The sequence below is a fragment of the Osmerus mordax genome, chromosome 5 (genome assembly GCF_038355195.1).
Source record: "Osmerus mordax isolate fOsmMor3 chromosome 5, fOsmMor3.pri, whole genome shotgun sequence".
Classification (NCBI taxonomy): domain Eukaryota; kingdom Metazoa; phylum Chordata; class Actinopteri; order Osmeriformes; family Osmeridae; genus Osmerus; species Osmerus mordax.
In genome coordinates, this window is record NC_090054.1 from 3284716 (window position 1) to 3299777 (window position 15062).

The 15062-nt window shown below is 48.8% G+C and overlaps 1 protein-coding gene across 1 annotated transcript in view; it reads left to right on the plus strand.

Moving 5' to 3' along the window:
- The window catches only part of adgrb3 (adhesion G protein-coupled receptor B3), a 139908-nt gene that overhangs the window by 101182 nt on the left and 23664 nt on the right, over window positions 1-15062 (plus strand). Inside the window, exons 16-18 of the mRNA XM_067236023.1 lie at window positions 2837-2963; window positions 5632-5735; window positions 6482-6584. Of these exons, the coding sequence (XP_067092124.1) occupies window positions 2837-2963; window positions 5632-5735; window positions 6482-6584 (334 nt within the window). The remainder of the gene's footprint in view (window positions 1-2836; window positions 2964-5631; window positions 5736-6481; window positions 6585-15062) is intronic.

Here is a 15062-nt window from a genome sequence, read left to right on the forward strand (position 1 = left end):
CTCCTCCCTCCTCTCCTCTCCTGTCTCCCTCCTATCCTCCCTCCTCTCCTCTCCTGTCTCCCTCCTCTCCTCCCTCCTCTCCTCTCCTGTCTCCCTCCTCTCCTCCCTCCCTGTGTCTCCCTCCTCTCCTGTCTCCCTCCTCTCCTCTCTCTGTTTCCTCTCCTCTCTCCCTCCTCCGGTCTGCCGATGCTGAGTTAAACAGAGACTAACACAGTCATAACATGTTGAGAAGCCATCTTTAACTCGAGAGAGTAGGTCTTGTGAAGGCGAAGTACTCTGACAGGCTGACAGCTGATCTGGTTAGGGGCAGACACAGGGTAACAGGTGCCTTGTGACTCTGTCCATCTTACACAAATTGCTGGAGGTAATATACACTATATCTACAAAGTCCTGCAGCTGCGTAATGAAGGATCTTTAAAGTCTTCTCTCATCTTACCCCAGCAAAGGTTAGCATCTGTCAAATGAAAGAAAATGTGGTGTGGAGATCTGTAACCAAAGACTATTTTGCTACAGTAGAACAAGCTGGCTTTACAGTCTCAGTAGTAAATGGATTTCAAAAGCAAATCAATCTCTGGGGCAGACTTCTTTTGGTGGTGGAGAAGGACAGATCTTAGGGGGGGAGGATCTTACGGAGAATGTGGCTGTTTGGCCTAAAATGAGTCAGAGGAGAGCCAGCCGTGAGAGCTGAGAGGAGAGGGTAGCAGGGAGATGTTGTGAGGGACGACACACACACACGCACACAACCCCGTCTCTTAAACTGGACCACTCCAATTCATTAGTCACAATTAGAAATGTTCAATGCAGGAATATCTTTGCCTGTGTGTGTGGGTGTGGGCTAATATGTGATAATGTACAGCAATGTTTCAAAATGTCACACAATAGCAATCCAATTAGATCTAATTAAATTCTAGTGAAGTAGAATCAAACTAATATGCTCAGTTTGATCAAATAATTAGCGTTTGTTCTTTAGATATACATGGAAATCATGATTTTTATATTGTTCAATATGATCTCATCATCTACTTTTCTCATTATAAAAAACAAACCTCAAATAGAATCTTGAAGAATAAGAATGTGCAATGCAGTCAGAAAAGTGAACAGTACAGTGAATAGTGAATAGTACAGTAGATAAGCCAATATCACAATATATCATATAGAAGTAGATATTACAGTGGATATGAAAGTAGATATTATTGTTGCTATTTCAGATGGTACAGTAAAGATGGTTACTGCTTGCTCTAACACGTCAGTGCACGTAGCTTTGAGAAGGCTAGCTAGATTGCAGGTTAACTGATTCAGTCAGACCATGCTGGTGTAGAGGGCTTACTCAGGTTAAGGAATACCTGGTCATCTATCTGACAGGAACCTAGTATTGACATGCATATGTCTGGCTGTGTTGTTGACTATTACATTGACCATATAGATTAGGTCTTATATATGATATTATTATCATAGATGGTAATTGGTGTGCGGTTGATCAGGTGACAGATAGGAATGGCTTTGCAGTGTTCTGTTGGCTCGAACATGTGAAGCCACAGATGCTGTATACAGCTACAACCTATTTACTATAGAAACAACCTGTCTACTATAGAAACAACCTGTCTACTATAGAAACAACCTGTCTACTATAGAAACAACCTGTCTACTATAGAAACAACCTGTTTACTATAGAAACAACCTGTTTACTATAGAAACAACCTGTTTACTATAGAAACAACCTGTCTACTATAGAAACAACCTGTTTACTATAGAAACAACCTGTCTACTATAGAAACTCAGCAGCAACAGTTGAGCATGTTCATTTAAAATAAGTCGTTTGATTGGGGATTTTGTAGGATCCACAGCAGATATTCTTTATTTGACCAAGATATATAATTGTTTTTCCAGCAGCGAGATTGTATTTTCTATTGCTCAGTTTGGCATCAACATGAGGGGGATGAGGCTGATGGCTGTGTCAGATAGAGCAGGCGCGCGCCATCGTTTCCTTTCACCTGCCAGAACGAGGGAAAAATGGGCATCTACCATCCGACCGTTTCCGTGGGGTGAAGTCATGTCTTGCAATGCTTTTTGGAAAATAGTTTACAAAGAACCATGTCGATTCCAGCAATAGAGGAATTTAGAATTAGTGAGAAAATACGTTACATGCAGCGGATGATCTAAGCAAATGTTAATCAAAAAGAGCCGAAGCGGATTATTTTTGTAATGTGTGAGCAAACCTCCCCTCCGCTCTTGCACCATGCAGAGAGGAGTATTCATCTGATGCTGTCTAACGTTTCCAGGGTGAAAATTCCCCATAGGAAGGATCCAAAGTCGCTAATGAGAACAGCTAAGGAGAAAAATATAAACCGGAAAAAATAAAGTACGGAAAACAAGCTGTGAAGGAAAGGGGGGGGAAGCAAAAACGGTAAAGACGGTCGGAGACAAATACCTCTATCGGATTTCACTTCGCATAAATAAATATAGGTATAGATAATATCCTTTTTTGACTATCATCAGAAAATGTACTAAGTTAAGCTTGTGAGAGCAGTTGTTGCTGTTTTAGCGGTGAATATAGGAATTTAATCAATCAGCACCAGTCTGGCATGGACAGCTCCGTGAGTCCTTCCCCCTCCCCTCTCTCTCTCCCTCTCTCCTTTTTTCTCTCCGGTCGAGCTGAATGCTTATCGTAGCTTTCCAATACCGTGTCGATCTGTCTATACGCAGTTTAATGGCGAGCTTTCCGGTAAATACAGTATAAGAAACATAAATGCGAATACAAATCCGACCGACATTGTCCTAGTCAGGTTGTTAAGTCGAGATACCGATGGAATTGTTGTTATGTACCTTCTCCTTGCAGGAACGATTCTTGGGGAACCTGGTCTGCCAAAGGATGTAAAACTGTGCTTACAGATGCCTCCCATACGAAATGCTTGTGTGATCGTGTATCTACCTTCGCCATTTTGGCCCAGCAACCAAGAGAAATAGTAAGTACGATTGACTTTCTGTAACTAACGCTATGTCTGCAACTGCAGGTGCCAGCGTGTGTGTGTGCCTGTCATGCACATTCTTTAATTGAGATTTTAATTGATTTGTTATCAGCACCATGCTCAAGAAGTGTCTGAATATTATCTATTTCTATTGCTCGATATCGTGAATTAGATGATGGTGTGAGAAAGAGATTAATTGTGTGTCCCTGTGCGTGTGTATGCTGTGTGTGTGTGTGTGTGTGTGTGTGTGTGTGTGTGTGTGTGTGTGTGTGTGTGTGTGTGTGTGTGTGTGTTGGGGGGTGTGGTGGGGGGTGGTGGTGTTGTTGCACGGGCCTGTGCGTGTGTTCTCCGGTTTCAGTTTAGGTTGTGTAATGTGTCTTCTGGTCGATGGAAATTCAGTTAAGAAGAGTCATGACGTAAGAAAGTGTATTTTACTCTGTACATAGGCCCACGCCAGTCCCTAGAACAAGGCCAGGTAGATAAAGTAACCAACAATGGCCCAACATTTTTTTTTTTTTTATTACTGTTCATTTTAAATTCACAGGTAGCTTCATGCATCTATTGTAGCATGGATTATTTCATTTAACATAATCAAGCAAATACAGATGTCAGCTCCTCTCAGACTTGATGGACTAGGTACACATTAGAAACTGCATGAGTTCTGACACCTGTATTGTGGAGTCAGGGAACAGGTCTCCCTGGTCTACTTGGGTTAGTGTAGGGCTAATCTCCCTGGTCTACCTGGGTTAGTGTAGGGCTAGTCTCCCTGGTCTACCTGGGTTAGTGTAGGGCTAGTCTCCCTGGTCTACCTGGGTTAGTGTAGGTCTAGTCTCCCTGGTCTACCTGGGTTAGTGTAGGGCTAGTCTCCCTGGTCTACCTGGGTTAGTGTAGGGCTAGTCTCCCTGGTCTACCTGGGTTAGTGTAGGTCTAGTCTCCCTGGTCTACCTGGGTTAGTGTAGGGCTAGTCTCCCTGGTCTACCTGGGTTAGTGTAGGGCTAGTCTCCCTGGTCTACCTGGGTTAGTGTAGGGCTAGTCTCTTGGTCTACCTGGGTTAGTGTAGGTCTAGTCTCCCTGGTCTACCTGGGTTAGTGTAGGGCTAGTCTCTCTGGTCTACCTGGGTTAGTGTAGGGCTAGTCTCTCTGGTCTACCTGGGTTAGTGTGGAGCAAGTCTCCCTGGTCTACCTGGGTTAGTGTAGGGCTAGTCTCTCTGATCTACCTGGGTTAGTGTAGGGTTAGTTTCCCCTGTCTACCTGGGTTACATTAGGGCTAATTTAGGGCGTTTTGTGCATCCGGGAATCGAACCAGCAACCTTCTGATTACTAGCCTGATTCCCTATCCACTCAGCCACCTGACTCCCAAGGGCTAGTCTCCCTGGTGTAACTGGTTTAGTGTAGTGCTAGTCTCTCTGGTCTACCTGGGTTAGTGTAGGGCTAGTCTCCCTGGTCTACCTGGGTTAGTGTATGGCTAGTCTCTCTGGTTTACCTGGGTTAGTGTAGAACCAGAGCTTAGCAGAGACAGCAGATGCCTAGATGTGGTTCATACTAAATGTGTTAGTTCTAGATGTGTTTCATGCTGCATGTAGTTTGTACTAGATGTGGTTTGCACTAGATGTGGTCCGTACTAGATGTGGTTCATACTAGATGTGGTTCATACTAGATGTGTTCGTACGAGATGCGGTACATACTAGATGCGGTTCATACTAGACTCAGTTCGTACTAGATGTGGTTTGCACTAGATGTGGTTTGCACTAGATGTGGTTTGTACTAGATGTGGTTTGTACTAGATGTAGTTCATGCTAGATGTGTTCATACGAGACACAGTTCGTACTCGATGTGTCCATACTAGGTGCAGTTTGTACTAGATGTGTTTGCACTAGATGGGATTGGTACGGCCCGTGTTACCCCCCGGCTGCTCTCTGCTTCACGACTGGGACATGACAGTGCCGTTTCGGCAGCATCTGCTGGATGACCAAGTGTTGCCGTGCGTCCATGACGTATCACCAGGGACAGGGGCGGAGGCATTCCTGCGTGATCGTTTGACGGGGTTCGATGACAGAAGACAGGAGCAGCATGAAGACAGGTGGTCAGCTGACACGACAGCTCTGATGACCTCCTAGTCTAACCGTTTGGATTCTAGTTGACCACGACTTGATAGAATGACATAAATGAGAGGAAAAGGGGAGATTGGGTACGGGTCCATACCCACGGGCTGCTGGGGTGGTGAGCTTCAGCGGGACACGGAGGTGCTGGAGACACAGGAAGGAGCGTGGGTGGAGGTGCTGGATAGGGCCCGTGATCTTGATCGTGATCATGATCAAAGCATCTGCTATGTTGCTGCATCCATCCCCTGTGTTGTCAGGATTGTGTTGCACAGTCTACTGACAAGCGAGGGACACCCCCCCACACACACACACACACACACACACAAACACCTCAAACCAATCAGTACAAGTATTGATCGAAACATTTCCAAATGGCCGCCGTTGTTTGGGTTGTGGTTGTTGTCAGATATTGCAGGGCACCAATGAGATCTTAGTCAGTGTAATGTAATTGCAGATACAGTTGTGTGCCACGACAGATGTAGTTGCCAATGTGTGGTGTGGTGCGATGTGTTGTGTTGAGGTGCATGGTGAGGTATGGTAACCCTGCTCTCTCACCGCCCCCAGGCTATGGAGTACTCTGGGGTGCCGTCGGTGACGCTGATCGTGGGCTGTGGCCTGTCCTGTCTCGCCCTCATCACTCTGACCGTGGTCTACGCTGCGCTGTGGAGGTACGACTCACTGCTGGGGACGCTGGCATCCCAGCAGGCTGGCACGCAAACACACCTGCACACACGCATGCATGCAAACACACCTGCACACACGCATGCACGCAAACACACCTGCACACACGCATGCACGCAAACACACCTGCATACACGCATGCACGCAAACACACCTGCATACACGCATGCACGCAAACACACCTGCACACACGCATGCACACCTGCACACACGCATGCACGCAAACACACCTGCACACACGCATGCACACAAACACACCTGCATACACGCAAACGCACCTGCACACACACATGCACGCAAACACACATGCACACACACATGCACGCAAACACACCTGCACACACACATGCACGCAAACACACCTGCACACACACATGTACGCAAACACACCTGCACACACAGATGCATGCAAACACACCTGCAGAGAGAGGTGTGTGCGGGGGGGGGGGCATTTAAGATTCTCGTCCCGGGCCCAGGAAAGACTCTCAGCTTGCCTGCACACCTGCACACACACATGTAAGCAAACACACCTGCACACACACGTAGCACACACATGTACGCACTCGCAAACGCAGCACACAGACACAAACAGTAAGAGTTGTGAAAAGGATCTGACAGAACACTTTCTGATGTGGGTTATCTGCCTCATGGGGGGGTGTAGCTATCGAGTTGAATTAAAAGTGAACAGTTGTATTGATTAACTCTCGGTGGATCGATGTTCTCTGTCTTCCAGATATATCCGATCTGAGCGATCGATCATCCTGATCAATTTCTGCCTGTCCATAGTTTGCTCCAATATCCTTATCCTGGTGGGACAAACGCAGACACAGAATGCGGTGAGTCTTTCAAAATATGTCCTCCCACAATGCACCTTGCATATTTATACCTTGCTGCTCTGTGTTGCTCTGTGAGCAAAAACACACAGCCTACCTAAAATCACTTTGCAGTAATTAATAACCTTCCCTGAAACACGTTTGCCCACTTCTGAACAAGTGCATTGTACACACCATCTGTGCATTGAATAGCCGTGTTCGTTGTCAGCAACACAAACAGTGTTATCACAAGCACATTCAGTAATCACAAAGTGAGACAATTTTCATAAACCAACTCAGTATGACTGCATCTCAGAGCAGAGGATCTGTTGCATGTGGACTTGTGTGAATCTGGATGTTAGCACTCACAACATCTATTTTTAGCACGTTTAGCACATTATCTTGGCACACAGGAACATGACAGAGTCCTAAGGGAAGGGGGGTGAATGTTTTGACAGCCGTGAAAAGCAGAGTTGTTTTTGTTGGGTTGGGGCATGCAGTGTAAACACAGGCTCCTCTCTACCAAAGCAGAACCTCTCGCTCGTGCACGGCCAGCGCGCACGGCCAGCGCGCACGGCCAGCGCGCACGGCCAGCGGGCACGGCCAGCGCGCACGGCCAGCGCGCACGGCCAGCGCGCACGGCCAGCGGGCACGGCCAGCGCGCACGGCCAGCGCGCACGGCCAGCGCGCACGGCCAGCGCACCTGCAGATCAGACCCCTGTATGTCTCACCACATACACCCAGGGCTCAAGGCAAAATGACTCCAGCTTACCATGTGCCCCACAATTCCTTTGGGGCAAGCCACCTCCAGGATCTGGGCATGACGCCTGGGTACTATCCTGTCATTCAGATGGGTTTGGTTCTAATCTTGCTGCTGCTGCTGCAACAGCAAAAAAGAAAGAAAATAAATCTTGTCTTAGAAGGTGCGGATTGAGATGCATGTGGGAGAATCAGGTTTGCAGTAAATGGGACCATTATTTTAAGACAGTACTAGAATACTTGTGTTGAGATCCAATCCCCCCCCCCCCCCCCACCAGCCTACCCCCCGTTGGCACGGTGATTTCCAGTGATGTTGAACCTCCGTTTCAAAGAAAAAGGGTCCATAAAGAAGATGAAAGAACACGCAGGAAAGAGGGATGTGGTCTGACCAGGTGAAATACAGATGTTGGCTTCACAGCCTGAGATGGAAGGGAGCGACACAGCGGCCATTAACAAACCATCCCAGCCCATCTGAGGCCTGCAGTAGCTAGAGACCAGGAGGAGGAGGAGGAGGGAGAGGAGGAGGAGGAGGAGGAGGAAGAGGAGGAGGAGGAGGAGGAGGAGGAGGAGGGAGAGGAGGAGGAGGAGGAGGAGGAGGAGGGAGAGGAGGAGCAGGAGGAGGAGGAGGAGGAGGAGGAGGAGGGAGAGGAGGAGGAGGAGGAGGGAGAGGAGGAGGAGGGAGAGGAGGAGCAGGAGGAGGAGGAGGAGGAGGAGGAGGAGGGAGAGGAGGACGATGCGGAGGACGAGGAGGGAGAGGAGAGGAGAGGATGAGGAAGAGGAGAGGAGGGGACGAGGGAGTGGAGGGGATGAGGAGGAGAGGATGAGGAGAGGAGATGAAGGGATGAGGAAGAGGAGAGGATGAGGAGAGGAGGGGATGAGGGAGAGGAGAGGATGAGGAGAGGATGAGGAGAGGATAGGATGAGTAGTGTTGTAGTATTGTAGTACAAAGAGGACTCAGGACTTTATTTCGAGACCGATTGAGACCACACCTGTGGGAATATCACTAGCTAAATTGCCTGTGCAATGTATTAACATATATATAATATATTAAAGACATTGTAAATGAAAATGCAGACACTTTTAGGAAGTCAGAAACCTGCAGGATTGTATTATTTATTCTACAAAATGTAGTGAAGATTTAAATTCTAAATGGTCAAAATGAGCCTCGGTCTCGTTCTCGACCTGCCCTGGTCTTGGTGTTGTCCCGGTCTCGATACACTCTGGTCTTGGTCTTTAGGTGGTCGTTACTCCAGCACTAGAGGGGACACAAGAAGAGTGGAGGATGAGGGTCAGATGAAGGGAGGGAGGCGGTGAAGGAGAAGGGCAGACTTTCTGTCTCCGGCAGACATGACGCAGATGTCTGTCAGCAGCTAATGAACTTACGCTCATTGCCTTGGTGGAGGGGCCCATTTGCAGTGATGAAAGCAGTGCTCTTAGTTGGAAACACCGTGCATCACTGGGAGAACTTGAGGTAATGGATGAATGTTGATACAGTTTTTTTTTTCGTATACAGTTTCTGGGGGTTTTCATTCAATCCAAGTGGATTGTTTGGCAGCGCGTAGATGATTATTTAACAGTGGAGCTGAAGCTCACAGATGCTGCTCTCAGAGGTTTGGCTGCTTTACAGAATGACAAATCGCCCTGCCCCACACTTGTCTCATTTATAGCCAAACCTCAGCTTCGCTGGTGGGCTCTGCCTCCATTTTAGTAAATGAATAAGGCGCTGTGGAGAGATGAGGCGCTGTGGAGAGATGAGGCGCTGTGGAGAGATGAGGCGCTGTGGAGAGATGAGGCGCTGTGGAGAGATGAGGCGCTGTGGAGAGATGAGGCGCTGTGGAGAGATGAGGCGCTGTGGAGAGATGAGGCGCTGTGGAGAGATGAACGCCGGTGAGCTCTTTGTGATTCCGATGTTCTGATTTGCATCGTGAAACGGTCTTTCAAAAACCAGCCTGCGTAAATGTGTTCCAGCAGCCGATGCTTGGTTTTTGTTTGAGTGTTTGAATGTCGCTGCAGTCACTCCCCCAGTCACTCCCCCTCATCCACCACTCTCCGTTTCTCGATGAGGCTGATGTCCACCTGATGATGTCATATCTCACAAGGTGTTTTTGTTGCACTGGACTGTGTGATATTGTAGTTCTAAGTGTTGCACAGCAGCTGAGATGTTGCTGTTGTTGTGCTTTGCCTGGTGAAATACAAACCGTATCATGACGCTCACTATTGGATTACAGGGTAAACTATCCACAGCAGGATTTTTATGCTGTACTGTACACATACACCCTTTGACACTTTGGTGGCAAGTGTCTGCTCGATACACATTTTAATGACAATTTCACACACCTGACCTTCAGCTAAATCCTTCTCCATGTCATGGTTAAAGCTTGGAGTCGGGTTCTTGTTGTGGTTGTAAATGCTTGATGTTGTCCCGGCTCAGTCATGGTCATCTAAAGGAGCGTTGCCAGGGGCTTTTTAAGGCCTGTCAGATTGAATCAAAGTCCTTGTGGAGCTCCTTCCACCCTGACGGTGTGCACCACTACACACTCCCCCAGCTTAGCGTCATCTTCATCTCCACACTGCCTCCACCCCAGGTACCTCCACACTGCCTCCACCCCAGGTACCAGGGGGCACAGATCTGCCTCCACCCCAGGTACCAGGGGGTACAGATCTGCCTCCACCCCAGGTACCAGGGGGTTTGCACAGATCTGTACCTCCAAAAACCACCCTCACTGAGGTAAACGCCTCTTTGAGTTTTGAGCGGATTTAAGGACTTGAAATTGAAGAAGATTTGATCTGGGGATGAAACTTTGTGGCCGGAGAAACCGCAGCAGTGCTTTTCAGAGCCTTTTTTACAGTTTTCTCCAGTGTGGAGTCAGAGATATCCGCTCTTTCATAAAGGCCACCTGTGTAATGTACAGTACATTGGCTATACATCAGTTAGATTTGACTGCCTTTTATGATTCTCACTTCCTGTCAGGGTAGATTCTGGAGGGAAGCACAGTAGCTATGCTGGTGGAGAGCTAGCTCTGCTATAGGCTGCATCCATCCTGTCTCCATGGTGCTGTAGCTAGGGCTGCCACGGCAACGCATTTATTATTAGCTTTCTCTCTTTCCCACCCTCTCTCGTTCCCTCTCTTATTCTCTCTTCCCTCTCTCTCTCTCTCTCTCTCTCTCCTCGTCTCCATCTCCCTAACTTCTTGTCATGGTGCTGTGTGAATGTGTGAGTGGTGTGCTGTGGCATTAGGCTGGGCAGCACTGTGTGGGTGCTGTGCAGGCAGAGAGAGGACAGGATGGACTCAGAGGGTTTCATGGCCGCGCAGCCCTCCACGGCGGCCATGTTGGCCTCTCTCCCCAGCTCCCCCACCCTGCCGGGCACATGTCTGTGTAATTGGGCTCTTCTGTTTATAGATTCACGCTTGCTCATCGTCAAACAGAAATCATCCTCTTTGTTGTGGAGGCGTCCCCCTTGGGAGTAGGCAGTGCCTGTGTCTCTCCCTCTCTCTCCCTCCCTCCCTCTCCCTCCCCCTCTCTTTCTCCCTTTCTGTCCCTCTCTCTCTTTCCTGTCCTCTGTCTTTGTCATAGTTAATGGCAGCAGTTGGACATAAAACAAACTGAATCCGGGTTGTAAACAGAGCCAGACTCGCAGCGCTGGAAGTGACTGTCCCTAACCTTGTTATATTTACACCTCATTATGACCGACTGAGCCACAGAAACAACTGCCTGCCGGATGAGGCAACCAGGCCTCAATGTCAATTTGGCATAATCTGCCTCTAATCTGAGTTTACCTAGTGTCCTTCAACAACAAATTCCCCTCACTACCCCACTTCCATTTAGTTAAAGCTGGCTCCACCACGCCGTCGCATGTTGGCTAACGACTGTCTGTTAGCACGTTGCGCTAGCAGCTGCAGTTGTCTGTTAGCACGTTGCGCTGGCTGCTGCAGTTGTATCGCGACGCTAAGACACGAGGGCTGGAGAGGGAAGCATTATCTTGTTGAAACAGGCTCTTCAGTAGCGCTCTCTCTCTTCTAATGAGTATTAAGCAGAGAGGGAGCCGAAGCCCCCAACAGGCCAGGCAGACGCTACAAGTCACCCATGTTGTGAAGAGACTGACTGGCTAAGTGAGAGTCCTCCAAGAGTATTGCCGCTGAAATTAAAAACGTCCACTCTCAAAGACATTCGTCATGGGACAGGATGCACTTCACTGTAGCCAAATGGATGTGCTACAAACCAGGATGGCATCTCACCCGTGTACTCTTACAGTGACTCTTTGACTTTAATCAGATCTTCAACTTTGACCTTGACCGTGGTGTCATCTTCAGACTACGAGTCAGGATCATAGCTACACTAAGAGGACAGTGGACCCTACAAGATGACTTCACATAGGCTCCTCAGCGCTGCCCAGATCAGCTAGTCTAGTGATTGTGTTGAGTCAAGCTTACCGTTCAATTTCCTTGAGAATAATTTGTTCTCGTGAACGCTGCGCTTTTTAGTTGACTGTCGTTGCTGAGTGTGAAGTACAGTCCAAACATCTCAGAGGTCTAGCTCACATACGGCTCATGAATATGAAATAAGTGGGGGAGGGATACGTAGGTCAAAACAACAGACGAATCACATCGCTTCACTGAACAGCGTGAGAGGAAACCAACATGACGTGTCTGAAACAGAGAAAGATTTGTACAAATCAAAGCTTGCAGGCAGAGTCATGGTTACAGTAGCTAGGGAAACTCTGAATGGCAGTCCAGGGGTAGGAAGGGATGTGACATCAACAGGGGATGAAGGAACGCAGGTTTCCTGCAGCTGGGAGCGCTCAGGTATGTTGCACTGTCCTCTACAGAAACACTCTATTCCACCTTGTCTGAGTGGCTTGTAGTCATTAAGCTGAGGATTTTTTTTATTTTTTATTATCAGCACAAAGGAAGGGTTAAGAACAAAAATATATACAAAAGATATATAACAGAAATTATGCAGGAGAATTAAGAAACTTCAGAGGACTTATAGTGAACCACTCTAGAATTGATCCCAATACTCAAGATATTGTTTTGTCAAGGTACTAGTTTCCATGCCGTGTATTGATGATGGTGTCTCCTGTTCCCCAACCTCATCTCCATATTGAGACAGCATCCTCTGGAATCCTTGAGGAGTTATGTGTCATGGAAATCACCCATTGCCTCTCACCTCCTCCTCTCCTGTGTCGCCCTCCTCTCCTCCCATCCCCTCCTCTCCCCTGCTCCTCCTCTCCTCCCACCCCCTCCTCTCCCCTGCTCCTCTTCTCCTCCCATCCCCCCCTCTCCCCTGCTCCTCCTCTCCTCCCATTCCCCCCTCTCCCCTGCTCCTCCTCTCCTCCCATCCCCCCCCCCCTCTCCCCTGCTCCTCCTCTCCTCCCACCCCCTCCTCTCCCCTGCTCCTCCTCTCCTCCCATCCCCTCCTCTCCCCTGCTCCTCCTCTCCTCCCATCCCCTCCTCTCCCCTGCTCCTCCTCTCCTCCCACCCCCTCCTCTCCCCTGCTCCTCCTCTCCTCCCATCTCCTCCTCTCCCCTGCTCCTCCTCTCCTCCCATTCCCCCCTCTACCCTGCTCCTCCTCCCACCCCCACCTCTCCCCTGCTCCTCCTCTCCTCCCATCCGCTCCTCTCCCCTGCTCCTCCTCCCACCCCCTCCTCTCCCCTGCTCCTCCAGCTTCGCCAAGTTTAAGGAATGAGGACAGCGCAACCTCAGCCTCCGCCCTGTTCCACTTCAGAACCGGCACCACCAAAGCCCTGCTTCCTCCCGCTCCGCCATGGGGAATATTCTGGGTTTCCTCACTCTCTCCTCCCCCTCCTCTCTTCTCATCCTTCTCCTTGGTGTACCTCCCCCATCTCCTCTCTCTTTCTTTCCTTCTCCCACCTCCTCGTTCGGTCTGCGCTCTGGTTCTGCCCCCTCTCTCTGCCTCGCTCCTCCTCCCCGCCCCCCCGTCCTCCCCCCCCCCCGTCCTCCCCCCCCCCCCCCTCCCCCTCACCCGCTCGTTCCTCCTCACCAGATCCCGTCAGCAGACGTTTCCTTGTCCTGACATTGACCATCCTGCCCAGGGCTCGTCTGAACCCTGCTCTGTCTGGATCCCTGTTGACATTTATCAGGCCTACATTCGCTCTCGCGTATAAAACTGGTATGCGCTTAACGCTCGTCTTCGCCGCAGGTTTAAAGATGCCATCAAAGTCATCCTAGCAAACCAGCCGTGGCATCATTTGATGTTCCTCCTCGCTAACTGACAGGTGAGGGTCCGCAGGCCCTCCAGGATGTACACAGATTCAGAGCCTGCGATCCGATGAAGGAGATCAGAAGGGGTGCATGGCTGTTTATGTACAGAGACTCATCTTTGATGAGGCTTATGAGACCCAGACACCTCGGAATGCTACGGTCCTACGATGCTAAGCTAGCTTGGCGGCAGCTGTAAGGGCAGATGTATTTTAACTTGTCTCACAGCTGTACATGTGTTGATGTTAATTAAAGTGTTTCTATACAGCTTGTTATTAAGCTGACTTCCCTGGTCCCCTCCCCTCTTTTCTCCCCCTCTCAGTTCCTCCCCTCCTCTCCTTTCCTTTCCCCTCCCCTCCCCTCCCCTCCCCTCTCCTCCTCTACTCCTTGTTTTTTTACGTCAGCCGTCCCTCCTCAGTTCCGGTGTTACCATGGATACTGACACAGTGAGCTCAAGTTCTCCCGGCAATTTGCCTTTCTAAAGGGCAGCATGCACTCTGGGTCTCAACCATGTCTCTGTGCCTTCCCTCCCTCCCCCGCACGCACACACACACACATTGACACACACATTGACACACTCATGTGGGCGCTGTTCATTCCTCCCTCATCATAACAGTATTATGTTATGGTTGTGAGTTCACATTGTCTTATGATGGATGTGTGTGTGTGTACTGTATGTGTGTGTGTGTGTGTGTGTGCGTTTGTGTGTGTGTGTGTGGGTGTGTTATTCCTCTCATTAGTGTATATTACATCTGGGGTGTGGTATGCTGCAGATTGAGCTGCAGTGCTGGCTGTTGGAGACAGCTGACAGGAGTGCACACTGAGAGATATATAGGTCTACAGCACGTGACCAGTTTCCTGGAAACACAGTGATCTGTTTCCACCCCCATGGTCGTCCACACAGCGGGAGGAACACTACAACCAAGGTTCTTCTAGCATTCCAGTGCAGCAGAACGAACAGCAGAGACATGAACTGTAAACATTGTATTGATTGATATGTCAAAAACATATATAGAACATGTGCCTTGGACATGTATGGAACATCTCTAGAACACACCAAATAATATCTAGAACATATCAGCAATATGCCAAATACATGCCTAGAACATGTCTAGAACATGGCCAGAACATGTTGCTCTCTGTCCGGGTCCTAAATCTGCACAGTAGAGGTACTGAGTCATGATGAGAATGTGGGCTCTCCATCGTGATGTATAATGGAGATGAGGAGAACCAGCCTGGTAGAGTTATATTATAATGGAGATGAGGAGAACCAGCCTGGTAGAGTTATATTATAATGGAGATGAGGAGAACCAGTCTGGTAGAGTTATATTAGAATGGAGATGAACAGAACCAGTCTGGTAGAGTTATATTATAATGGAGATGAACAGAACCAGCCTGGTAGAGTTATATTATAATGGAGATGAACAGAACCAGCCTGGTAGAGTTATATTATAATGGAGATGAACAGAACCAGCCTGGTAGAGTTATATTATAATGGAGATGAACAGAACCAGTCTGGTAG